The sequence below is a fragment of the Pempheris klunzingeri genome, chromosome 23 (assembly GCF_042242105.1).
Source record: "Pempheris klunzingeri isolate RE-2024b chromosome 23, fPemKlu1.hap1, whole genome shotgun sequence".
NCBI classification, from domain to species: Eukaryota; Metazoa; Chordata; class Actinopteri; order Acropomatiformes; family Pempheridae; genus Pempheris; species Pempheris klunzingeri.
This window is the reverse complement of record NC_092034.1, coordinates 4,678,933-4,705,244: the sequence shown is the minus strand read 5'-3', so window position 1 is coordinate 4,705,244 and position 26,312 is coordinate 4,678,933. Positions and strand designations below refer to the sequence as shown.

The 26,312-nt window shown below is 42.9% G+C and overlaps 1 protein-coding gene across 4 annotated transcripts in view; it reads right to left on the bottom strand.

Annotated features, from left to right (window-relative positions):
• LOC139222664 (solute carrier family 12 member 6-like) overlaps positions 1 to 26,019 on the bottom strand; it is a 28,456-nt gene extending 2,437 nt beyond the window's left edge. Inside the window, exons 1-26 of one of the 4 annotated variants that reach the window (XM_070854500.1) lie at positions 25,896 to 26,019; positions 22,462 to 23,230; positions 17,215 to 17,309; positions 16,392 to 16,520; positions 14,848 to 14,994; positions 14,699 to 14,753; positions 10,506 to 10,636; positions 9,806 to 10,047; positions 9,595 to 9,716; positions 9,332 to 9,517; positions 9,072 to 9,236; positions 8,128 to 8,226; positions 7,797 to 7,854; positions 7,491 to 7,665; positions 6,943 to 7,061; positions 6,734 to 6,832; positions 6,466 to 6,585; positions 6,126 to 6,230; positions 5,602 to 5,770; positions 5,272 to 5,467; positions 4,960 to 5,129; positions 4,720 to 4,851; positions 3,603 to 3,710; positions 3,293 to 3,349; positions 929 to 1,203; positions 700 to 833 (exon numbers count right to left, since the gene is read on the bottom strand). In XM_070854500.1, coding sequence (XP_070710601.1) covers positions 700 to 833; positions 929 to 1,203; positions 3,293 to 3,349; positions 3,603 to 3,710; positions 4,720 to 4,851; positions 4,960 to 5,129; positions 5,272 to 5,467; positions 5,602 to 5,770; positions 6,126 to 6,230; positions 6,466 to 6,585; positions 6,734 to 6,832; positions 6,943 to 7,061; positions 7,491 to 7,665; positions 7,797 to 7,854; positions 8,128 to 8,226; positions 9,072 to 9,236; positions 9,332 to 9,517; positions 9,595 to 9,716; positions 9,806 to 10,047; positions 10,506 to 10,636; positions 14,699 to 14,753; positions 14,848 to 14,994; positions 16,392 to 16,520; positions 17,215 to 17,309; positions 22,462 to 22,684 — 3,511 coding nt within the window. In that variant the 5' untranslated portion in view covers positions 22,685 to 23,230; positions 25,896 to 26,019. Of the gene's footprint in view, positions 1 to 699; positions 834 to 928; positions 1,204 to 3,287; positions 3,350 to 3,602; positions 3,711 to 4,719; positions 4,852 to 4,959; positions 5,130 to 5,271; positions 5,468 to 5,601; positions 5,771 to 6,125; positions 6,231 to 6,465; positions 6,586 to 6,733; positions 6,833 to 6,942; positions 7,062 to 7,490; positions 7,666 to 7,796; positions 7,855 to 8,127; positions 8,227 to 9,071; positions 9,237 to 9,331; positions 9,518 to 9,594; positions 9,717 to 9,805; positions 10,048 to 10,505; positions 10,637 to 14,698; positions 14,754 to 14,847; positions 14,995 to 16,391; positions 16,521 to 17,214; positions 17,310 to 22,461; positions 23,231 to 25,895 lie in introns of those variants that run through there. The other 3 variants (XM_070854501.1, XM_070854502.1, XM_070854503.1) reach the window with 3 other exon arrangements.
• Between the last annotated feature and the right edge of the window lie 293 nt (positions 26,020 to 26,312).

The following is a 26,312-nucleotide window of genomic DNA, read 5'->3' as shown; positions in this document are numbered from 1 at the left end:
TGCAACTATTTTACCTAAAAATTACAGAATGGTGCCTCTTTCACTCCCACTCTGTGCCCCAAAACGCCCGTTCTTGCACTGTGTAGCTTGTGTTGTGTGGTCACCTGTGAGATGAGCATAATGCTTTAGGGTACCACGAATTTGTATAAGCCCCTCCCTAAAACAGCCACTATCCAACCCTACCTTAGCAACCGTAACTAGGTTGTCAACCTGAACCCACTGAAGCCTTAATGGCTCCTTCGGTGTGTGAATGTGTGTGACAAGCCTCCTCCAGCTTAGGTTCTCCCCCTATGAATGATGTGTGAAAGTGTAAATGTGAATGTGGTGTAAAAGCCCTTTCAGTGGGTCAAAAGGACGAGAAAGGTGCTAAACAAGTACAGACCATCAACCATTTGGTGCTGAAAGCTTTCACAACAAGGGAAAAATGCCTAAAAATGTGCACATGGAAAGTAGAAGTCCGACAGCAGATATCCTCGTCGTATTCTTTGCTTTTCTGAAGCCCAAAAATGCAAAAGTGGAGATGTCGAAACTACTCAACAACACCTTCAAGGTAACTTACACAACTTCCAAAATTCAAGTTAGAACATGAGGAGCGTAACCTTAACTTCCCTGACTCAGACACTTTTCGCATTCAAAACAACTGGCAGCTTAAAAATCTCATTTGAAGTGATTAAGTGCGACTGTTGGCGTTAAGGATACAGTTCTCGTCTCCCTCCGTGTTCCTGGGGGGTCCGGGCATGTTGAGCAGGACAAGCCGGGCATCGTGGGATTTGTTGACTATGACCTCGTTGAGCTTGACGGCGGTGTGCATCCGCCTGACGTTGGAGTGGTCCCTGGAGGAAGACAAGATACATTCAACAGCCTGTTAAATCAACTACGATGGGCGAGGAGCTGCACCTCCGTGGGAATGTGACGTTTTTCCGCTCACGGCCTGATGCTGAGCATGTCTCTGAAGCCCTCGGGGGTGGAGCAGCCAGAGTGTGTGGCTCTGTACTGCGAGGTCTTCTCTTTGGTCCAGGTCATCTGAACTCGCCGATGATGCTCGGAGCTGCCGCCGCCGCCACCACCACCGCCGCCGCCGCCGCCGCCACCCCCGCCGCTGCTCGCCGCCCGGTCCCGCTCCCCGCCATCTGTGTCATCGTCATCATCTGATCCGATGCTCGTCAGCCGCAGCATGGAGTTACGGTCTTTCACCAGCTGTGCCTGGTTTGGTTCAAAAACACACAAACAGGTCGTCGACATTTCAACCTTTTTTCTACCTTATTCGATGCCTCCCTCGTCTACACCACTGCTCTCCCTTCCCAAACTCCTTTCTCTCGACTCTCTCTGCCTCTTTGTACCTGTCTGTCACTGTTTCCTTTGGAGTTGTTTGAGGCGGGGAATCCAGTACTCCTGTACCTGGGGGAAAGATACACCTACAGACAACACAAGGTCACCTAACCTGCTAATACAAAAACACAGGCTCCATCTACTGAAGCAGAAGCGCTGGAGGATAACTACAGGGACACGACGACATCGTTTCCTGAAAGGACCCGAGTCAAATGGTAGCTGAGACACAAGAGCGCCATGAAAGGACAAGAAGGGGGATGAATTTTCTTTACTGCTCTTTTTTTCAGCCAATTTAGAGAAAGGCGGTTTAATAATACAGAAGCAAATTTGACCCAGATCGGCATATATTAACTTTATCATTGGAAAAAGTCCCAATGGAGAACTCCTGTCATTTTAAACCTGAGCCGCCGCACATCCGCTAAAAGTGCTTGTTTTTGCCACTGACTAGGCTAAGATAGTTATTTTAAGTGTCTGACATCATTACATGAAGGATCCTTACAGAGACAGACCTGCAAGATCTGTTTTCGGTTCAAAGCCACCAGACTCCATTGACAAAAACAGCAATTTTACCTAGCAGAACATGGGAGTTTGTGGCGTATTGCTGCCTCAATTGGTTAGTTTGTTTGCGTTATTGTGTGACTTTAGTGTTTTTAACAGTTAGTTCACAATATTATAATACAGAATATTTGTGTAACCCAGTCATTTCAAACCCAAAATATGTAAAACAAGGCCCAGGTTTAAAAATACCAGCGTTATCCTTTAATTGAATCCTTCAGATAAAGAACCGTTCAAGAACTGAGAATTTCAAATGATTTAAAATCTCAATATTTTAAAGTGTGACTGTAATAACAAGTGAAATCTGATCTTATTCTGCCCTTCAAAAGGCAGAGCAGGAACTCAAGAGGACACGGTGAAGTAAACAAAAACATTTTCAGGTAGATTCCTAAAAATACCTACAAAATGCAGATATTGCTCTCTGCCTTTGGGTAAACTTTGCTGAATGCTCAGAGAAACTCAAGTACACACAAGTGTGTTCCCTCAGGTTTCTCATCCATTACAACCAGTTTAAGAAATGTAACTTTAATCTGACTATAATTTTAAGTCCATAGCTTTTGGAAATCAAGTGTTTGTGTGTTAAGCTGTTTTTCTATCTGTCCTACTACCATCTATATATAAAATTTAATCAAAGATTTAATTTAACATTTAAGTAAGTGATTTAAAGGTGACTTAGCAAAGACCCGGTTTTTGCCTTTTTCTGAAGGATTCAAAAGTATTCACCGATTTAAAACACTGCGATTAAGGAAACAGGTTTGCTTTTAAAAATGTGTCCAGAACGACCACTACGTCTAAGCTGCTCTACATCAGACTGCCGATGCTTTTCACATAACCAGTGAACTTACGTCATCAAAGCTCCAGCGTACCCGCTGAGGGAACCGGTGGCAAAACACAAATCAAACAAACTTCAATAATAAAGCAGGACTGAAGATGCTGTTCCCATTGTTTTTCATTAGAAATGTAATGAAACAAAAATACATTTTTGTGTCTGTGAGCTGAATTATGACCCTCTTTATATGGTATGTGTCTAATATATCCTTCTCTCATATAAAAAGAGAAGTACTTTTTATTTAAGTCTCTCTTGCACCTGAAATCATAGAGGAAACTTTTTCAGGGTGTTCAAATTTTCCATTTTAGTTTGCAAAATGACACTCAACACAATTAACGTATCATTTTTGTAATCAAATCAGAGACAGCAATAAGATTTCTATAACATAGTTTATCGTTTCGTAAAATAGTTCAGAAAAAGGGATTGTGTGCTTTCGTTTTAGCCCACATATGAAAACATGGAACTTTCTTTCTATGAAACTATCTTTAAAAAAGGGCCTCAACAACAACAACAACAACATCCTCTACATTTTACAGTAAAACTCATGAACTCACAGCTGGCCATAACCACTGACCTCACCTGAGCCCTTGTAGCTCCACCTGCCTCTGGCCTACTGCTGCGGCTACCAGGATTTCCCTGACGAAAATGATGCACGACAATCAAAGACAAATCAGACGAGTAAGTCATGGCCGATCTTGCATACAACTGATGTTCATGCTAATAATGACCTCAAACCAAACAAACAAATTGTTTAATAAAACTTTAACCAATGTGCTTTGAGGTTGTTAACACTACTGGTTCAATCCCTTGTTTCTGTCTTGACTATTTTACACCCTCCCTTCACACACACACGCGACACAAAGTATGTTCGCCTGCACAACAGTCTCACCTCTCTTTCCCGGTCTGATTTAGACAGCCGCATCTGTCTGAGCATCTGAGACCTCTGCTCCATCATCAGGGTCCTTTCGTAGGTGTACGCACTGATATCGCTGTCATGCTGAGAGGAGACACGAGAGAGAGAGAGAGAGAGAGAGAGAGAGAGAGAGAGAGAGAGAGAGAGAGAGAGAGAGAGAGAGAGAGAGAGAGAGAGAGAGAGAGAGACAACAAAATTAATAACAGAGATGAGAATTGTTACACTATAAGATTTGTTGAAGGTTTGCAGTAAGGGTGAATTTTTCTTTTAGCACAAATGTAATTGCATCAACATGCAGAAAAAGGTTTTTGCAGTCAAAAAGTAACAAAGATGATCAGTTTTGTTTGTTCTGTAAAAGAAAACCTAACAAAAAGTGAATAACGACAGCCGCTAACCGTCTGTGTTACACAATATGAGCACCAGCCACTTGCGTGATGAGGACAGTGTTAAAGTACTGCAGTTCTTTAATTATTCCTTCTCCACAACCTGCACAAATAAGGCCTAGAAATAAGATGTTTCAATCAGGTTGTGTTCTGGAGGTCGCTTAGTGGAGCTGCAGGAGTTAACACTGTTAGTGTAGACTGGGCCCACACGCCGGCCAGACTCCCTTCCTGAATAAAGAACAATATTGGGTGACGGCAGGCGTTTGTTGGTGGCTTTTTATGGCGGCTTTATGCAACTCTAGTGCCTCTTCATTTCAGTGTTTTCTGGCACAAGATGCAGCTAACAAATGCCCTGTTGTCAGGCCAGATCTCATTACTTGCACTTACCCATATTAGATTAAATTAACATTATCCCACACACCACATCACTGCACACCGGGTGCACAGTTTGCATTAGTGATTATTGGTTTTGCTTTGTAGTTTTGTTACAGCGTGATCGTGTTTTTCTCCAAACACACATTTAAAAGTGAGACTGAAGCTGATGCAACTTTAGGTAACATTGATTTCATAATCTAATCAATTTTTATCAGGCAAAATTTTAAACAGCCCTAGAATTCAAATTATTGGATTTTAGACGTTTAATGACTTTTAAAAGACATTTTTGAAAGGATTCAAACATATGGAAATATCCTGATAGGTAAGAAACGCACCATCTCAACTACTTCCACCTCAGCCTCAATACGCAGGTGATAGAGGAAGGTTGCCAGATCCTTCTTCATCTGGATGGAGTTATCCTCCATCTGAGCCACTGTGAAGATTCGCATCCCACACTTCCGCCACACCTGTGGACGAGACAATACACAAACAAAGCCAGTTAGAGGTGCAGCAATTTTCTCACGGTACGAGAGGCATTTAAACGTGTGCTGAACCACAGGTGAACATGCTCCTACTTTGTGTTGGCGCAGCAGGAAGGGCAGCAGCATTAGCATCCCCCCGTCGTGTACGATCCACCAGACGTCGATGTAGCCTTCTGAGCAGGGCTCACTGTTGCTGGGAAACAGAGAGATGTTTTTGGGCACCAGCAGGGCCAAGTGGGCTGCTGTGGTCACCCGCACTGTGTCTGGAAGGAAGAGAGGGGGCGCCGTTAGCCTGCCATCTCTGAACATATGAGACGAGGGGAAAAAAGGACCCTCTGAACGTTTCCTCTCTTGTCTCTGATAAAATGTGACAGTTTGGGATTATTTCCCTCCTCTTTGACTCACTGATGAAGGTCTTCCAGGCCTGTGGGTCTTCGCTTTGCCTCCAGGCATGAGGCCACCCCATCACCACTGTGTTGGGTTTCATTCCCCCCAGGCCGCTGGACTGGATCATGTGGCTGATACCTTCCCGTGGCTTCTGCGCCACAATACACTGACAGAAACCCTTCACACGCTCCTTATCCATCAGGTGTTTTAGAGTCTGAAAGAAGAGAAACGGCTTATAAAGGGTTTCCTTCTATTATCTCCATGAATTCTCAAGGAATAACCTGAAGGTAACTCCGTCTCCTGACTGGCACGGCTTCATTTGAAACACAAACTCCTCCAAGATCCTACCTGTTCAGCAGCGAGGGCCTCTCCGTAGCTTTGTAGGAAGTTGCCAAGAACGACTGTGCCGACGATGGTCAGGCCCTTTCCCGCCTTCAGCTGGCTGGCGAACGTGAGCAGACGAGGAGACTTGACGTGGGCGTCCTCGTCCAGTTTTAGTAAGACCAACACCTGGGGTCTGGAGAAAAACCAGCGAGAGGAGCAGTGTGTGGTCAGTGGATGTGGAAAAATCAATTACAGCACCGTCTCCTCCACAATCAATGAAGAAATGATTGTGTACATGCAAAAGGCTGTATCAGTATCAGTAGTGTAGTTTTAGGAGTCTGGTATCCCGTCTTAAATTTGTGATGTTAGATGTTTGACTATCTTTAATCTTACGTGCATTTATGAATATATTGACCACATTTGGTTCACTATCCACCATTTGTTTAATTAAAACAGTCACTTGAATCACTTGAGGGCCACTGGCAGCTCAAACTGTAAATGGTATGATGAGGTTTATGATACAGGTGATTAAAGCTTCACTACTGTACCTCCAGTTTTTGGTGTGTGGTGGCCCCTCCTCCAACCTCAGGAGGGCATAACGGGCAGCACTGAGCGAGAGTCCACGGATCCCATCCCCCCACTCTTTCTCCGCTCTGATACACACACATGGAATACATGGAATAAACAGTATGAGGATATATATATATATATACTGTGACATGTGAACTCCCCTAACACACACACACACACACACACACACACACACACACACACACCCCAAAAACACAGATGATTCACACTGTAAATATACACAAAAACGCCAACACACCATTCTTGACCATGCTGTACATGTACATGTAGGGAGAATACATCTCCATGGCAACATACCCGTGGTACTCAATGTACTTGTAGATCATGCCGGCGATCACCATGGCAACGATTGCGTAGTACCAAGAGGATATGAACATGAGTGCCAGGCAGATAGTCATCCCCAAAAATGATAGGGTCCTAGATACACCAGAGCACAGATCAGTGTGTGTTTAGATGTTTACGTGTGTGTGTGTGTGTGTGTGTGTGTGTGTGTGTGTGTGTGTGTGTGTGTGTGTGTGTGTGTGTGTGTGTGAAAGTGTGTGTGTTTGCGGGTGTGTGGTGGTACCAGTGGTAATAAGAGAAGCGCGGCCTCCAGTTGGGCGTCCTCAGGAGGGTCTGGAGGGCACAGGCCAGGTTCACAAACAGATAACACATCAGGAAGAACCTAAATAAAAGGGAAAAAAATTCAAACTGAAGCCCCTGAAGGAGAAAGATCCAAGTTCAGACACACAAAGACAGACAGACAGACAGACAGACATGCAGCGTGAGTCTCACATTGTAAGGATGGGAGCCACCAGGTCCAGCGAGGCGATGAGAATCCCCAGTTCTGCTATCAGGGCCGTCAGCAGCAGGGCCCAGGTGGGCTCCCCATTAGACTTCCCATGGCCGAACACCTGCCAGAGAAAACAAAAGAACATGTTTACAGGTGCACCAAGTAAATAATACTGAAAATGGGACAGTTTACCCAGAAACACAATAAATCTTTTTTCTTATAGTTGCAGAACAACAAATTTGGGCTGTAGCTCACTGCAGTAAAATGCTCTCAGCAGCTTCTGGTTTCAGGCACTCAAAGTGCCAAAGAAAAATATAATAGCAACAAGTTTTTTTCAATGAAAATGATAATAAACAGACCACACAGTTAGCTTTTTCTCCTTAAATTCACTGGTTTCGCTGCACTCTGGACTGTTGCAATTAACACTCATATAGCAAAAAGAAAGAGACAGCAGTTCTCAGCACATTATACAGAAACCTGAATAAAGAAAACAGTTTGTAATTACAAAGTTTGGGTCGCTGTAATTAAAATGAATGTTTGCAGCTCTAACCCGGAGGAAGGGGATGATGTTGTCCTTGGCGATGGCCTGTAGGAGTCGGGGAGCACCGGTCAGCGACTGGAGGCCTGCGCCACATGTTGAGAAGAAAGAGCCAATCACAATGACCCATGGACTTGGCCAAGCCAGAGTCCCCACCACAAGATTCCCTTTCACCGAGTCTCCAAACCTGCAGGTCAAAATGCACACAAGTATTTAGAGCTTTAATGGTATAAAGCTGCTCTTTCTCAACAGAGCGCGAACAATAAAAACACACAACACACACATGCTCTGTACAGATGCGAGAGCAGATGCACTGACTTGTCTCTGAGGACGACCCCGTCGATGCAGGCTCCAAACAAAACAACGCTGCTCAGGTCTGGACGGACAGCACTCAGGAAAACAACACTCAGCAGTCGAATCAAATCAAATGTATCTTAAGTACCTTTTAGTGCCATAAAACAAGCAATCAATTTAGCTGAAGTGAAGTGTTTTTAACACAAATTCGCTGGAAAACCACCACAGTGCACTACTGTGTTGTGCTATGTTGTGATTGTAAACCTCTTGGGACAGAAATATGTGAATGGTGCTTCGAGTAGATTTTGTATTTGAGTGCCACTTAGCTGAAATGTAGAAAATCATGAAAGGATACAGACGATGGAGGTGGTGACGATGGCGAGAATGGTTCCAATGGGGATGGAGCGCTGGGCGTCTTTCAGGTCCCCCGACCGGTTGGAACCAGCCATGATTCCTGAGGAAGAGAAGCAAATCATTTCCACTTATAGGAGCGTTACTAGGAGTGTGACTTAGTGGGATTGTTAGCTTGAATACCATGATCGTTTGATATGTATCTAATTGAGAGTCGGGCTGCATCTAACGATTATTTTTGTTACATATTAGAATACAAAACCAAGAAAAGCAGCAAACTGTCACATTTGAGACCCTGGAGCAAACAAAATTTGGGGAATTTTTATCAAATTTTTATCAAACTAGTTGCTGATTAGTTTCCAGTTGATCAAATAATCATTCTGCAAGTCATGTAGGAGAATTCATCTGGTCTGAACGGTTTTATATTTCAAGTCAAAATATGAACATCAACCCGAATCGAGTTTCATTTCGAGTTAAACCAAAACCCGAGAGTAGATGCCAGACAGAACAACGGTGATGATATAATGAACTTGATCCTGAAACAGCAGCTGTACCATGAGAATCATTCTCACGCATGAATTCCTGCTTTAATTTCAGGCTTTTTTCAGCTTTATTTATAGAGCACCTTTCAAAAACAAACTTATAAAGTGGTTTACGATAAAAGTAAAGAAGATCTATGTTATGTTACCGTTTCTAAAATACTCCTTAATACAGCTGGTTACAGGCAGAATCAATAAATACATTTTTTAATCAATATTTTATGTTAAATTATTGACTTCTTTAGTATGAAGCAGTGTAATAAGTGGTATAATATACAGCAAGTAACCGTCATTACTGCAAAACGCCTTCAGGGTGATTCAAGTCCTGCATCACTCTGTCAAGTTCATTTTGCAACAATGACCGGTTCAGTGCACGTCAGCACTTTACTGGTTCAGCATTTGTCCGTACCTGTGACAGAGGGGAAGAAGATGCCCACCAACAGTGTGAAGGAGGTGGTGATGTCAGCGAACACGTAGGGCTGCTGAGTGGACGCTGGGTGTGCAAAATGAGAGGAGTTAAGGGAGCTTTTCTCCACCACGTCCCCTTTGCTGAGGTAGGAGCTCCACAGGTTCTCTACGAGGAGGAGACGCAACACACACTCATTAGCGAAATGATGCATTTACTTGTTTTGAAATGCTTCACATGCATGAGCGTCGCACACACTCTACCTGAAATGATACCACTGGCCAGACCGGGGATCCCTTCGATCTCGGTAAATTCATTGGAGATGAAGTATTTGTCACAGGAGGCGTAGAGGTCTGGGCCCTGGCAAAACTGCTTCCAAAGATATGTGGTCTTCTCCACCAGAGCAGGAGCAAGGCTCGGTTCAAAGGTCGGGGCCACAGTGGTGTTATCTAACCGGAGGAATACAGCACGTCAAAACTGAACGGGTGTGATGGAGAAGGCAAGTGTGACTAGGATGCAGCCCTACCATTAATATTTGTGAAGTTGGCGTCAACCGTCTCTTGCTCTTTGATCTGCAGGAACGTTCTCGCACACTGGTTGTCCACAATTTCATGGCCGCTGATAGTTCGGTTTCCCAGCATGCACACGCTAAGAACAGAAGCCCATTGGTCGGTAAGAACCGTGCGAGTTGAAGTATCGGTCAACGCTGGAAATGCGTTGAAAATCAGAACACTTACGGGAAACGTGGCGGCTTGAAGGCGGAGACCAGCGCTCCGACGTAGATGGACACGATGGAGACGATGACGCAGGCCAAGAAGATGGAGGCCAGTTTGTTGACGTACTTCACGCCCACAAACACAAGCAGGGACATCAGGAGGAGACAGATGGAGCCGTAGACCCGCATGTTGTTCAACATGGCTGCCCCCTCGCCTTCAGGGTTCTTTGACTCAAAAATGGCCACCTTAGGCGCTATGTACATCTGGAGGAGGGAGGGAGGGAGGGAGAGAGGGAGAGGAGTGTGACTGTTTTTATTTGGTTTTTGCATCATTAGCAGAGGCACAAAAATAATATAATATAAAGAAATCATGATATTATATCAATATGGCTTTATATATAAAATATGTAGAAATAAATCAAGGAGCTCTGTCTTTACTTTAGAGTATTTCTACAGTGAGGCATTACTACTTTTACTAAAACGATCCATATACTGCTCTCGCCATAATAATCTTAGCATGAACATCTGCAACATCCTGTATATTGATATCAAAATATATAAAATAAGTATTTTAAAACTGGGAAAACTACAGCGAAAGCAATAAATAGTTGAGGAATCTGTGTTTAAGTATCACTGCTACATAAAGTTACAGCTACAGATGAAACCTTGAAGAAAGCAGTGAAAATAGTAATGATGATGATGATGATGAAGCCAAAACCCACCAGAAGGATCTCGATGGCTCCCAGGATGTACATGGCTCCGGCGAAGGTGGTGCCCAGGTAGAAACACAGGCCCACTGCACCCCCAAACTCTGGACCCAGAGAGCGACTGATCATGAAGTAGGAGCCTCCCGCTGGACGGGGTGAGGGGGGGAGAAGGGAGAGAAGGAGGAAGAGAGGGAGAGAGACAGGGGTGGGGGGGCAGGTTGTACATCAGGGTTGGAAGAAGTAGAAATGAGAGAGAGAGAGAGAGAGAGAGAGAGAAGAGGGAAGGTAGGATGGTAGATGAATAAGAAATGAGGGAAATTAAAGATAGATTGTAAAGAGAAGAGGTGGAGAGTAAGGAGAAGGAGAGAAAGATAGAGGTGATGGACAAGAAGAGGATATGGGACATAGAGAGAGAGAGAGAGAGAGAGAGAGAAAGGGATGGATGTTAGTAACATTATGATGTTAGGAGGTAAAGAGAGAGAGAAAAGAGGACAGCTTGATGAGAGAAGTCATCCTATGCTTGAGGAAATAAGCATAATGCTCTACATGACACATTGGAGTAAGAAGACAGAGAAGATCTTTGGTCACATAGTATCTGCAAATTCATGTTTTTTGCCTCACTCGAAGTACAAGCGTGGGTCGACCTCCCTGAAGCCTAAATAACGTCTGCGGCCATACCGAAGCACAAGGTAACCAAAGCTGGTCGGATCCATAAATGTGTTTACTTACTCACAGCTAATGATTCATATCAAACTTCTGTCATTTTTTAAGCTTCTTTATTCAGTCAAAGTTCTGCTGAAGCTGCTTGTGTTTAGACAACGTTTAAAGTTTTAGGACTGTACTATACTCTTTTTATTCATTCAGCCCGACATTGTTGGTCCAAACGTCTTGCTGGGAGGTGGTGTTATCTTGAGGGAGGGACAGTTTCAGGCAGCACTGTTGTTGTTAGAAGAAGTTAGCTTAATATATTTGCACATTTATAAAAAGAAATGTGTTGATTTAAGAGCTGCGATTGAACCTGTACACCTGCGATAATCACTTCAACGCTTGCTGTCATTTTTCACTCGCTGTTTTGTATGAATGTAGGAAGATGACGTGCCCGTTCTTAATCCAGCTAAATAGGATCGGACTGATCAACTGGGTGTCATAACTGGGAGCACGGAAATCAGCGGGTGACACACCAAACTAGTTTAAAACACTGGACAAACAGAGGACGTGGACAAGAAGCAGGTTAAGAAAAAAAAAAAGAAATTCTGAAGTGCTGCTTTCTTCTTAAAGCTAAGATTTGATATTCATGAATAAAGTTCTTATATTATATTATTATGTTCTTATATATTAAGTTAAGCCTCTAAATTCATTCACTTAAAACACATTTTAGACAGTCAAGTGATTTTTTTAACAATTAGCTTATCATTTATTTTCAATTGTAGTTTGTCATTATTATTTTTTATGTAAAACACGCAAATCTAACATTTAATAGACATTCACCAACGAGTGCCCAAAAGCAATTTTCCAAACACCACAAAATGTAGTTTTAAAGATGATGTCCCATCTAAGTTACATGCATGCTATATGCTCTATCCCCCCCGAGACATTAGGCTGCTCTTATGAAGACATTAGAGAACTTTCTAACTTTTTACTTATGAATCCTCCTAACTAACAAATCCAACTACTGACGCTGGTATATAAAAAATATAGTAAAATGTCTTTTAAAAACAGTCCGAATTGAGCCGAACCTTCTGGTGCACACTGCTGGTACTCCAAGTGAGCTCAAACAAACATATTTTGCTGATACAATTTGAACCAATTATTTAAAAAAACCGAGCACATGAGGGAGTCATACAGTAAGAGAAACTACTTTCATTCAAATTCACTACTGACAGTGAGCTCAGTGTTTGGTTTCTAAAATGCAACTGTTGGAACAAAAAGGGGACTCACATAGTTCCTGTGCGTTAGACAAACACAACAAAGCTGATGTTAACAAAAACTGGGAGTGCGAATGTGACGTAGGTTTAAATAAATGTTAGCTGGATGAATGAGCTGCAGCTGAGAAGCTCTTGAGCGTGAAAACTTTAAAAAGCTTCGTGCAGGAGTGCAACGACAAACCACCTCCCGTCTTTAGTGCCGAGCTGTATTTAAGAAGCCAAACACTCCTTTACATTAAGCACAGTAAACTACATACATACAGCATCAACTACCATCTGAGACTAGATGGTGAGAGAGCGAGAAGCTGTTCAGGTGAGGAAAAGAGAGCATGGGATGAAATGTCTGATGCTAAACAAGACATGTTAGATTTATTCTCTATGTTACCGATGGTTTCCGTTCTACGTTCAGTAATCGAAATGTCACATGCTAGTGGAAATATCACACTACTTTGACATTTTGGATATTCGTCTAGAGGCGTTCCAGTGAAAGGTTAAGTCAATGGCGGATAAACAGCCTGGGTTTTTAATGTGTGTACAGACAGAGAGGGAGAGGCAGACATAGGGAGAGACGGGACAAACAGAGATAGCACTCATTAGAAAAACACATGTACTTCATCGGTACCGCCGTAGCTGGAAGAAGAGCAGGAAAACTAAGGGAGGCAAACCTGGAAAATTCAAATCTGCATCTGCAGAGGTCACCTGGGCTGAGTAAACTCAATAATGGCCACCATAGAAAGTTTGATTATCCTGGAAATAAGCTTAAAAATAATAATGGAAATAAGATGGCTGCCTCATTTTCAGGAAAGCACATAATTAGAGTAATTTAAAGTAATGGTGCGACTGATACACACGTTTTTAATTATTAAACTATTTCTCCTGCAGATTGCCATCTAATCTGTGTATCTAAGAAGTAAGGGATGATGTACAGCAAGCCGGTCATTATTGTCCAACAAACCCCAACAGGGTGGCCGCTCGCTGTACATTATCCTGCTAATTGCATGGCTTCTTACCAAACAAATCAATCATTCGATAGAAAATATCAACGTTTAAATGATTTTACTGATGTGAAAACGATTTTATTGCTTCCTTTATCATAGCAAGCAACCACAGGTGCTTTCCTTATGGTGCACAGAGGTTAAATTGGACCTGGAGCTGTGTGTGCGTGGTGCCCTGACACACAGCCGGATGTGTGCTCCTTTGGCAGCCTAGTTAGGGCGCGTCTGAAAGAAGCAGCCTGAGGACGTTTCACTGCTGCCATGATATTGTCTTGTATTTGCGGTTTGATTAAGTTTTTCACTGACAGAAAATTACTTTTCCCCAAGGCAAAGCATCATTGGAGTAAAACCAAAAATTTACGGAGGGTCTAAAGGTTTTTTGTATGTCGTCATGTATGAAAAGAACCAAAATGAACTCCATAAGTGAACTACTTAACTGTAAGTAAATAATTTAAACAGCATTTGTACAGGATCCATATAAGCTGTTCATCACAGTAACCATGATCACTATTAGCAGGTTCCACTGTACCTGCACTGGTCAGTGACTTAAATCCCGTCCGGAGCACATAATTACAGCATGCTGTTTATCAGCGGAATCACTGGTCGTCCTGGGATTTGAATCCCAGTTTAATGAATGCCTCGTGTTACTCATCAGTACTAATGTTTTCTGCTCCAACCTAATAATAATAATAATACATCAGCTAATATTCATTATTTCTTATAACAAAATATATTTTTTTCATAAAAATCCCTGCAATTTATTTATCGAAGAGCTGTAAGCACGATATGTACTGAGTGGGGTATTTCACAGTTGAAAACAAACTATGCAAAAGTGCAAAGGTGTATCTTAATTGCCTCAAACACATTTTGGGATTTGGGTCATCAAAAATAATGATAAATGCCACCACAAAGCATAATGACAAGTATGATCAGCAACCTAAATAAATAATTAGATAAAGTATAAAATATCAACTTATGATGTCATGAAGAAAAGAGAAGCACCACCACTGTGTCATTTTTACATCTGTTTAAAAAGTAAATAGTCAAAATTCTTTTCCAATTAATTACTTATTTTGCAATAACAATATAAACTTCTGCTTTTTGGCAGACATTTGCAACCAAAACTCCTTTAAGTGCCTTTTACAGCAATGTTCACCATCTAATGTACAGTATTTTGAGGCGAATGCTGGGTTTAGGTTAAGTGTAAGAGATTACCACATCACACCCGTGCCTTTAATCCACCCGTATGGAAAGAATGAAAGGTAAAGAGTGAAAGGTGGAGGGATACCTGGTACAACTCCGTTAGTGGCGATTGCACTCATCGATATCGCAGTCAACATCGTCTGCAGGGAAACAGACAGACAGATTTTTAGTGAATTTAGAGACTTTTTGTCTCATCATCTGCTACCACAGCTGGACAGTTGATGCTGTACTCACACAGCAGCAGCAAGTGAAGACAATGCAGAGGCCCTGCAGCACCCCAGCGGACCCCACCACCCAGGTGAGCCGCAGGAACAGGATCACACCGAAGATGTTCTGGAGGCAAGGCAGGTAAACACCCATGAACGTCCCCATCTGTGGCGACTGGAGGGAAGACGCAGCAGAGAGACAGCGAACGTCAGGTTTAACCGATTATCAGCAACAAAGCCCGAACACTTTACATCATGTTTTTGTTTTTAAGACGTTCTCCTTTTCTTTCTACTTTCACTTCCAGGTGAGCAGAGAGAAGCACAGCATATGTCAGCCATATCTCCCACACATCTTTATTCAAATCATTATTCAAAACTTTGAGCTGTCTGCTGCGTTTCAGTTGTTTATTAGTTTTAAGCACCTATAGCAGCATTTTATTCATTACATTATTCATCATATATCCACCACTTTTTTGCTAAATATTCAGACTTCCCCGCTAACATCACACATGGTGTTCAGGTGTGAATTGTGCTGTTTGCCTGTTGTGGCTGCTAGTTTAATGAGGATTGCAGCAATTAATTTATTTAATATCCACATTGCACTAATTTGTTATCCTATTTGACTGTTTTGTTTTTATTCCTTAGCACACAGATGTGGAAATGTCTCTTAAAACATTTTTCCACACGTCCTCTGGTGCCTGCAGAGGAACCCTCTGGGGTACGCATAGCTCCGGTCGGGACTCACTGCACTACACCACCCTGGTGCACCAGACTTATGTTAATGCTTATACTGAGCACGCTGCGTGGCCAGAAGGGGGGGGGGGGGATTAAAAATATTCTGGTTGAACTTTCTGCAGCCGTCTGTTGGAAAATGTGTCCAATCCTGCTAATGTGCAATCAGAACAGGGTGGAAACAGTAAATTACTCTGAACAAGCACAACAGACCGTCTTATCTAGGCCAGCCGGTTCCTTATCAGCAAGGATTACAGTGCAGATCAGGGTCACATCCTACTGTACTTTCACTTCCAGAGAGGATATCATTTGTCTGGGACAGCTACTCAAAGATCATATGTGAAAAGGACTGATGATGAACAAAAGTGCTAATTTCTTCTTTTATTCCTCTGTATTATTTTAGTTACCAAGGTAAAACTGGTAACCTTGCAAAAGTTACTTAAGGACACGTCTTGCTGTGGCCACGGTAATCTCAACTTCGTACCTGTTACGCCACCATTGTATCCATAATCAATATCTTGGTTGCGATTGCTGTAGTATAAGTCGATTGTAAAGCAAGACAAAGTACATGCTGCATCATGTGCCATGTATGAGTGTGTAGACCACTTCACTACACTACTACACTACATCTTAATAGAAAATAGCCGCATTTGTGAATATCAATTTTTGGGAGTTGGATGCTTATATAATAAACCCTGTGGGTGCAGCTCTGTTTGTTGTGTGCTTAACTGTGCTTTTATTTCTACTGGCAGTTTTTACTGCACACCAAAAATCCCTTTATGGGTTTAAAAGTCTCTTATCCGTTGAAAAAGTGACTCAGGGACACAGAGTCCGGTGTACCTTGTAGGGTTTCTTCTTCTCGCCGATGTTCTCGGCCTCCTCGTGCTCCTTGGCCCCCTGCGTCAGGTTGGTGTAATTGGCCAGGCGACTGAGCAGAGAGGACACCTTCGGCCGAGTGTCCATCTCCTCCTGTGGCGTGAAAAGAGGGGAGGGGGAGAAAGGGGGGAGGTCAGAAGAGGAGGTGGTGGAGGGAGAAATAGGGTGGAAAGAGAGTAATGATGGACAGTAGGCGAAGGAAAGCAGAGGAGAGGGGAGGAATGAGATAGCCCGGGGTAAAAATAAGAAGGGAGAATGAGAGAGAGAAACAGGGGAAGGGAAGAAAGGAGACAGGGTGTAGAAAGGACAAGGAAGTAGGGAGGGAATAAAGAAGGGCGGATAAGTGGGACAAAGAAGAAGAAAGATGGAGGAAACACGGGATGACAGGCACAGGCAAAAGCAGCAGATTAGACGCCAGAGAACAGGAAATGGAGGAGAGAGAGAGGCATATTGAGTGACTTGTTAAAGCAGCGGGACACAGAAGACAGAGCTGTTTCCAGGGAGCCTTAAAAATCTGTAAAACTAAAGTGAAATTATGAGCACCCACCAGCCAAACGCTGGCTTATTTTTGGCTCTGATTTAGCAGACACTTTGGCAAACAGACGACCACCATTTGGAAGTTCTGTTTTTATCCACATACTGTACAATACAATGTGACAAGTGGACAATTTAAGCAGCAAATATGGCCACAAGAACAAGTGTACAAACCAAAGTTTACAGGGCATTTATAACATGACTGTAAAGTTCTTTCATAGGATAACAGCTCTATCAGTTTTGTATTTCGAACCTCAAATAAGGCCAAGTTTCTGTCATAGAAGTCATCGTCGTCCACCCCATGAGTGTTGTTGATGTACACACTGGAGATTTTGGAATTTCCGTCACCTAAACACAAAGAGAGAGATTATGAGAGACCATACTGGTTAAACAGAGAGCAGGAAACCATCTTTAAAAAGGACCCGTTTCAAAGCTCATAAGCACACCTGACAATCTTTTAATAGTCCTTTAATGCAATATTTACCACCATAGCTTGGAGTGGTCGAGTTAATTCCAACTCTCTCTCCCACACACACACACACACACACACACACACACACACACAGCTTGATGCAACGGCCACCATGTTGCCATTTCATTTCCGCCTCAGTCAGCACGGACCACTGCATCAGCAGCACCTGAGTCAGCAACACCACTTCCCTCCCTGCTCCGCCACAGTCACGCTAACGGCAGCCAACGGCCACGTGCAGAAGACCACTTCTACGCGCCCTGACTCGAGACGCCCGAAAAAGGTGTGAATAAATAAGTTAAAAACTAGGCGTTGTGTTTGTTTAGTTGACAAAACATTCATGTAATCTTGTGTTCAAATAAAACCCTTTGCTGCTTTGCTGTCCCATCTTTCTGAAGTTGTTCCCATCTTTTGACAGTTTGAGCTACTGACTATTAAAAGGGAAAATCCTGCTGTCATGCGTTGATGCAGCAGACACAATGCTAACTGAGCGAAACACTTTCCTGTCTACATTTCAGTAGTTTCCAGGGTGAGAAATCTGATGAATATGTGGGCTTTCAAGATAATAAATATTTAGGGTAAACAAACAGGAAAAAAAAAAAAACATTTTTGCCTTTTTCTTGACAATTTCTGGATAATTTAACCTCCTCTGGCCTGAGGAGGGTTTCAACCCCGACTTCCTCACCACATCATCTTAACAGTGATGTTTTGGTTATTTTCTGGAGCGTTGATGCACAGACATCTTTAATTTTGGTGATTTGACGTAACAGTTAAACGTTAGCTGGCTGGACAGAACAAGACATACAAAGGAATGCCTTTGGCTCTGCAAAATTATGATTTTTCAACATTTGTTTAATATTTTATGGAGGAAAGATGATTAATTGATTAATTAATCTGTAAATTCCTGTGTGGTCCGAGTGAACTTTTTCTTATACATTTTCTGGATCCAGACAGAAAGCTGCATGTCACACTAGCTGGTAAATCCCAAGATTTATCAGCACATTTCACTTTCTCAGCAGTGGACATCAGCTGGTTACACAGTTAGAAATAGTCAATAGCCATGAAAAGGAAAAAAAAGGTAACATTTGGCTTGTGGGTGTCAACTTCCCATCCTGTTCGCAGTCCTTCATTTGGCCAAAGATAGTGAGTGTGAAACTGACTGCACACCAGCAAAAACAACTTGCCTGTTAATATTCAGTGGCTGAAGCACGCTAGCGTGGTCGGAAGAGATTAACCAACAAGACTTTTGCTGATTTATTCTTACACATGGTCTAATAATGCTTAAAAACAGCATTCTTTGTGCACCTACGTGCACGTGCTACGTGTATTTCCTTTTTTAGTATCCACATACACACACACACGGTCCGTCTGGTATTGTCACTCCCTAACCTGTTGATCAGGACTGTCGAGAAGCAGAGAGACGACGACAGCATCTTGGGGACGTCAACAAGTTGTAACTGCTCAAAACTGCCTCTGCTCAGCCCGTCTGGTCGGACTGCTGCCTGAACACAGGCTTCCTCACCACACAGTCCAATCACATTGGTGCCACAGAGTTGATGCACTGGCATCTCAAATTTTGGTGATGTGACGTAGTCCAGCAAAACAACACATGAAAATGAAAACATGCCTTTGCCTCTGAAAAGTCAAATTTTTCATTCATGACCATTTACAGTTTTTTTCTGCTTTCTATGACTGTTGAGTGAATACGTGTTGGACTGCTGATCAGACAAAACCATATTTGAAGACGTCACTTTGTGCTAAACATTGTCTGACGTTCTTCCCTCCCAAAAACTGCACCTTTGAGTAGCTGTGATTAAAAATGTTTCACCATTTTCCACCGAACACTTGTCAGTTAATTGTGATACTACTAAACGGACTATTTGCTGCAGGATTCATTTTAAACAATGGACGACTAGAAATAAAATCACCAATAAAAACCATCTGGAGTCACCTTTGAGTTACTACTCTGTAAATGCCTGAGCTGTTGCACTGCAGCATCCACACTCAGCGACACACAGGGGAACGCAGCTGTCTATTTGTGTGTGTGATCCCCAAGAGGAGTCCTTCACCTGAGATTACCACATCGGACTGTGAAGCCTTTCTGTGTGTCTCAGTGGACCGCGAGCTGTACGCACATCAACTCCTTTATTGAACTTTAACATTATGGGTGTCAAAAAATAATGGATCACAGAGCATTTGACCTTTCTGAAAATAACCGTCCCCTCCTGCTGCCTCGTTTCCCCTTCGTCGCCTTTCGGGATCCTGACTCATTCACTTCAACAACCGCTTTTCTTTTTTTTTTTTCTCGTCAGCACCCTGGTTTTCTATTTCGGCTGAGACAGAGAATGTGCGGTTGTGACTCCGGCGATCTCCCCCTTTGTTTCTCTGTATGAACAACTGCAGCATCACACAGCCTGATCGAAGCTCAATCGGATTAACCGGCTCGATTTCTATTTATGGAAGCTTATTAAACAACGTGGGGCATCCTTACTACTTTGCAACTGCTTAAGTGGATCAGTGTAGCTAATACAGTTACATCTCTCCACAGTTATAACCCCCACGGTGAGCCTGTGAATCAGTGCAGCTATTCTTAAACACTTCTGGAAAGTGAATTACTGCACTCTATGTGACAACTGCAGGATCACCACAGAGGAAAACTGTTTACCGTTTTCCACCGTTTACTCACATGATTTCACATCAAACTGGAATTACTAGCTGTACGTCTGTACCTGTTAGAACTGAGTCCACGTGAAAAGGTTTCTGCTGTCAGCGATCATGAGAGAAAGAGCTGAATGACTGTATGTACTCTGTAGGTGGGCTGATAGCAGCGGCAGGGGGAGGAGAAACCTTCACTATGATCACAAAAGGTTTACATTACAGTCCTCTTGTTGTTTTCACCGTCGGCTGAGTGCGGTTCAACTGTTGCTCATTTTGCTGTGCACCGCTTAAGGGAGCGCCTCCCTTAGAAAATAAATGGAGAGCTTTATGACCCTCAGAGCCATAAAACACATTTAAAAAAAAAACACATTGTTAAACTTGACACTCATCTAAAAATAGCGCTCGTTTTACTTCATGTAAAACCGACATTTTGAACACAGAGCTGTCTGAATCCTTGACATGATAATATACTTTACCGTACTAGAAAACCATAAGCCAGCATAGCCAGTGTACTGTGACGGTGTGCCGTCTGTCCTAGAACTAATTAACTGTGTATGTGTCTAAAATGTGTTTACACTAAAATGGACAGGTATGCAAGTGAGTTAAAGCTCCACTAGACAAATCCACGGATGTATTATGAGACCTAGATACAGGGTCGAAAATGGCGCCTACTCAGTCCAATGAGAACTGCTCACCTGGCACAGACGCCAAAAAGGTTTCTAGCTTCTGGGTTACTTCCGGTTGTATGCGGCCGACTAAATATATCCAGTAGTGTTCATCCCATCATGCCTCTGGCCCAGCACAGCTGGTGAATAGCTCGTACCACAGCGGTGAGTTCATTCAGAAATAATGACTTTTCTGTGCTTTGGAAACGTTTTACACAGATTAAACCCACATGGCTTTAAAAAGAATGATACAAAGAGTAATACTTCACCAGGCTTATAGCTGCAGGTGTCCTGTCAACAGTTTTACAGGCATTTCTTTTACACTGGTGGTCAAGGGGGAAAATAATTTCAGCGCCGATGGCCCCTGGATTTTTTTTGTTGCACGGTGAGTGGCTACTGGGAAAAATTAGAAGCACAGCTGAGCAGCGGCGCTGTTTCCAGGTCTTATAATACATCCATGTCCAAACGGCAGCAAATGTGTGAAATTCTGAAAACCTCAATTCTAGGAATTCAGTGACTTACACTGTGGGATATAACTGTTTTTCTTTTGGCAAATGAACTTCATTCAAATAAGCCAAATTAGCTGTGAGCAGTTCCTGCTTGCAGTGGACCCTCAGAGGTACGGCCAACTATCACTGGGTTACTTTGATAGAGAAGAAAACGCAAAACCCTCGAGGTTTCTCGAGGAAGTTCCACAGTTCTAATGATTTCCAATGACAGCGTCCATGAGCTGCGTGTCACACCAACTGCTGCTGCTACAAAAACCAACTTCCTGTCGCTTTTGAAACACTAGCATGCATCTGCCCCACAAAACGTCACTCCCTCCATGCATGGACATAATTACACAGAAAACAAACATACTCTTAAATAAAAACTTAGCGAAATTCATAGTGTTAAAATGTGTCTTCTTTGAAACTGGCAGATCATGACTACCACATCAACAGTGAGGCTAATGAGCTCTGCACACTGGGATGAGCAAAAACTGATTACATTTTTCAGTCATAACTAACCGATAATTATTACACTGTCAGTATTCTTAGACTGCAGAAATCTCTAAATGTTAACCCTAATTCTGGATTGATATCACCACCTTTATACCATAAATATGATAATTCCCGTTTATTAACCATAGGAGTCCACTTTGCTGATATTTAATGGTGTGAGTTTCTGCAGCAACTTAAACATAGTACACCATCATTTCTACCAAAAGGAACCTCTGACTGACAAGGGAACCAAAAGATCTACAAACAGATCCAACAGCGTATTCTTACTGCCGTTTTTTCAGCCATTTTTCCCCCAACTGCCGCTGCCTTCTCCACACAGAGTTTAGTGGAAATCGAATGACGGCACGGCACTCAGTATGCAGCCAGTCTGTAAAAGGGACTTCCAAAAGTTAAGACAGGCTCAGCTGTTCAGGAAGGTGTGACATTGCATGCTTTTCTCTAAGCCAATGCGTCATGATGGAGAAGAGGCATAAACGTATAGATTAACCAGTGCCTGTAGTAATCTAAGTCCTGGGATTAGATGCGACAGAGTGACAGGTTGGTATGCAGACGAGGTGCGTGATCTGCTTCTCATTTCTCCACACAAGAAGCATTTCAGTCGGTCCCTGTTGTCGGCCATAAAAACTGTGAACGTGCTTTATGAGGCATATTTTAAACATGTTAAATCTTATGGCACGTTGTGTTTATGTGGATGTGTTCTTCACCTTGCTCCACACTGCTGTGCTCCGGCGTGTCGGCCCCTCCTCCTCCTACAGTAGTCGTCAAGCCTCCCGAAGCCTCGCTGAGCGGGTCACTTCGATTGACGCTCTCCCTGGAGCCGAAGCGGACGCGGGCACCGGAGCGCGAGCTGATGTCAGGCGACATGTCGGACAGTCCCGGGAGGTCCTCCGCCTTGGTGGGCGTCACCGTGAAGCGCACCGATGCCATGGCAACTCACTTGGGAACAGCAGAGGGGGTGTTGTGTGGGATGCAGGAGGAGAAGGGTGGGGCTGGGGAGGGGTCACGGACTAGCTAGCGGGGCTGCGCTGACCTGAGCTCGGCTATCTCTCAGGTGATGCTGAGGTAACGGCGGCCTCTACAACTTGTTCTTTTGCTGCTGCAGCTCTCCATTGGAGCAAAGTGGTTGGCTGCCACCAGGCATGTGAAAGAAAATCTACAACAAGCCTCTCTCTGTGCCTACAAGTGTCAATAATCTTTCTGATTCTATTCAAAACGTAGTGGATTCATAAACTTATAATATACCAGTTTCAAGCAGAGATGATAAGTACACATTCACAAAAAGTTAAGGATGCAAACTGCAGTTAAATATTTGTTTCTGCAGGATCTTTTCTACCTACACTATGTCTTGATTCCTATGGATGAGGACTATGGCTCAGGATAGCAGTCACACAGCTTGCTAAACTCCTCTTTCTCCCTGCTATTTCTCAAGTAAGCACGACTTAAACTTGTCTGACATGCAGAAAAGTCTTTCTACTGATGACACCCATCAGGGGTATTTGCCCGATGGGAAGATAAGTCATAGGTGAAGTGAAAGAGAGAAGTGGGAGAGAAATGATTGAAAGAGAGTGGAAAAAAATAATGCAGAAATTAGTTTATGCAGCAAAAACTTGTGAAAAGGGAATACAGTATCATCATAACATTTTATAATGTATGTAAGAGAAATGTACGGTGAATTAAAGTCAGAAAAGCAGCATTAATCTCCATATAATTACATCTTCAATATGGAGCCTGCTTTTCAGATTTTCACCAAATATTATGAGATCTTGTAAAGATAATCATTTAACACAGTTTTACAAGGTTTGCTTTGTTAGATCATAAAATACTGTAAATGCACGGTTAGAAAACTGAAGAAGGCGCAGTCTGTAGGTGCAAGGTTTGTCTGTACATCCACCCCTGTGCCATAAAATCAACAAATGCAGGCTTCAACATGCCGTTCTACATAGAAAAGATCACTGAAAAGTCACTACACTGAATATCACACCCTAGCTTCATCCACTCATTTGTCCAAACATTAATTGTTCCCTTTATGGGGCATTAAAGTGTAATAGTTTTATAGAGAATAAACCAAGCCAAACTAACTGTAGGAAAACATTTTATCCCTCCGCAAACACACAACATCCCTCTAAATTAGGAACTAGGAAGTGTGAAACAATAATTAGCATGAATCATCTGTTGGCTCGTGCAACCTTGCTGGTGCAAAGTCAACTATGCAATTCACTTCCTCATCTTGACAAGACAAGAAAAAGTGACAAGACAGGTGGACATAGCTGAACTGTTGTTTTAGCCTCTTTTCATAATTTAATTATTAAAAGGAGAGCGGTTCCAACCGGTTGTGCCAGTAGCTGCTGGCTGTTTCCTCTCACTCTGCATGCAGAGACACGGCACATTTTCCTGTTTTTGCAATGCTGCCTGCCTCACATCATGGACCGGAGTCCACATCCAGAGATGGACGGAGGACGGAGAGCCTTAATACTCGTCTTTCATGTCCAATTACAAAAGCATCTCCCCGGGAAGAGGGGGGCGAGTTTATTTTCACAAACTTCCAGCTACGTTTGGCCGACTCGGTGGGGGAGCTGAGGCCTATCCCAGCATGCACTGTGCAAAAAGGCTGGGGAAGACCCAGGAGAGGTTATTAGTCCAGACAAATATTTTAACACCTATAGACAATAAGGACTGTCAAATACAACTCAAAGGCATGTCTTTGGACTGAGCAAGGACCCCAGAGCAAACCCAGAATAAGTTCTGTAACCAAAAATATTCAACAAATGTATTCTTGGCACATAGTATCTTATCAATGCGCTGGCACTGGCATCGCAGTATGTTCGCTTGTGATACAGAGGAGAGGGTGTTTCCTTTTTTCTTTCACTGCAGGCGTTTGCTCCCTTACTCTAGTTATGTGCTGCTGCAGCAGATTTTCACTATAAAACCCCAAGTTTCCACTTTCTGTCCACTTTCAGTCGAAGCAGTAATATTACAGCATAATAAAGGTGCAGGACATTTTGTTCTCCTTTGTAGCTATCCAGCTCTGGTTTTTGCCCATTTAACCTACTATTTTTTTTATGTATTTTTGCATCTCAGAGGATTGTTTTTCTGTTTAGCTTCACAAATAACATGCTCACAAGCAATTAACATCTATTGATGAATTACAGAGCTCCAATTCTCAGAACTAAATGGCCAAATGCGGAGTTCAAACATCATAAACTGATATCACCTGGCTTTATTAATGATGTTTATAGTGTATAATTTTCTGTTATGATCCCTGTCGTTTAAGATTAGGTTAACAAATTGTCAGCATAGCCATAAAAGAGGAATCACCAGACCTTAATGTGAACTACAGGAACAAAGCAGCCTGACTAATGTCCTAAACACTGTTGAAATTATTATGACTACATAAGTATTAAGGCACAATAAGGAGACAGTGTCGTCCTGCTCCCTTTCCCAGCTGTCATGTTGATCCAGCCGTAATCAGTCCCATCCAGGGACAGGCATATAGCCAAACACGCCTTTATCAATTAGGATAAACATCCTCTAATTAGTCCCAACCAGCAACTTAAGGGAAGCCCACAGTGGCTGCTGATGCTCGCTTGCTAACCACCACTCACTTCCCATTCTAAGCCAATTAAGCTAGCCATAATAATTCTGGCTTGAACCGGTCAGTAAACACCTCCCGATATTAATACACACACACAGCCTGGCGTTGTGGAGAAATTAAGAGCAGATGTTTAATTCGGGGTGGACATTAGGCAGCATGTTTATGACAAAAGGAGTGCGGCATCTGCCCGAAGCTGCGGTTTCAGGGTTTAAATAAACGCGTTTGAAACCGGCTAAAATCAGAAAGGCGCGCTGTTTTGTTTTTGGGAGGATAAACTGGCGCAGTAATTAGTCTGGTATCTGACACGGTGGTGTTTTAGAGTAATCGCCGTGTAATGTAAAGAGCGTGTGAGGCAGCGAGCCATCACTTGCGTGGCTGTGGGTACACACCGTGGGCAGTGTCGGGTGAGGTGGTCGCGACAGTCGGCGCAGCTAACCGAAGCTAACGTTAGCCACAGGATCCGCGGAGCTCCGGCTGCCTCACTGACAGCGATAAATACCCACTGGAAATATCAGCCGCTGCTAATTAGTCACATAAAGCGCATACCTGGCTCAAGTTTCCTTTCATGAAAGCGTCCACCATATGGCTGTTTTCAGGTACACCTGAGAAGATTTTGGCTCATCTTCCAGGTTTTCTCGGCACTTTTTTTTTTGTCCAACCGACCCAACAAAAAACACGCGAGGGCGCCCGGTTGGTCCTATTTCTCTTGCCGTCGTAATATTTGCATGCACTTGCGTGATGACGAACGGGCGGTCGACGCTGTCTGGGAAGTGTAGTCCATAAAGATCAGACAGCTATAAGCTCTGATATGTTCTTAAATCATCTGTTTTAAATGCTACCTGCTTCAACTTTATCACTAAATCTACAAATACATTTAAAATGAAGAGATAAAAACTGATTTTAATAATTAATTTCATAATGAAATATGAAGTTATAGTGAATTAATTGTACAAAATATTGAGT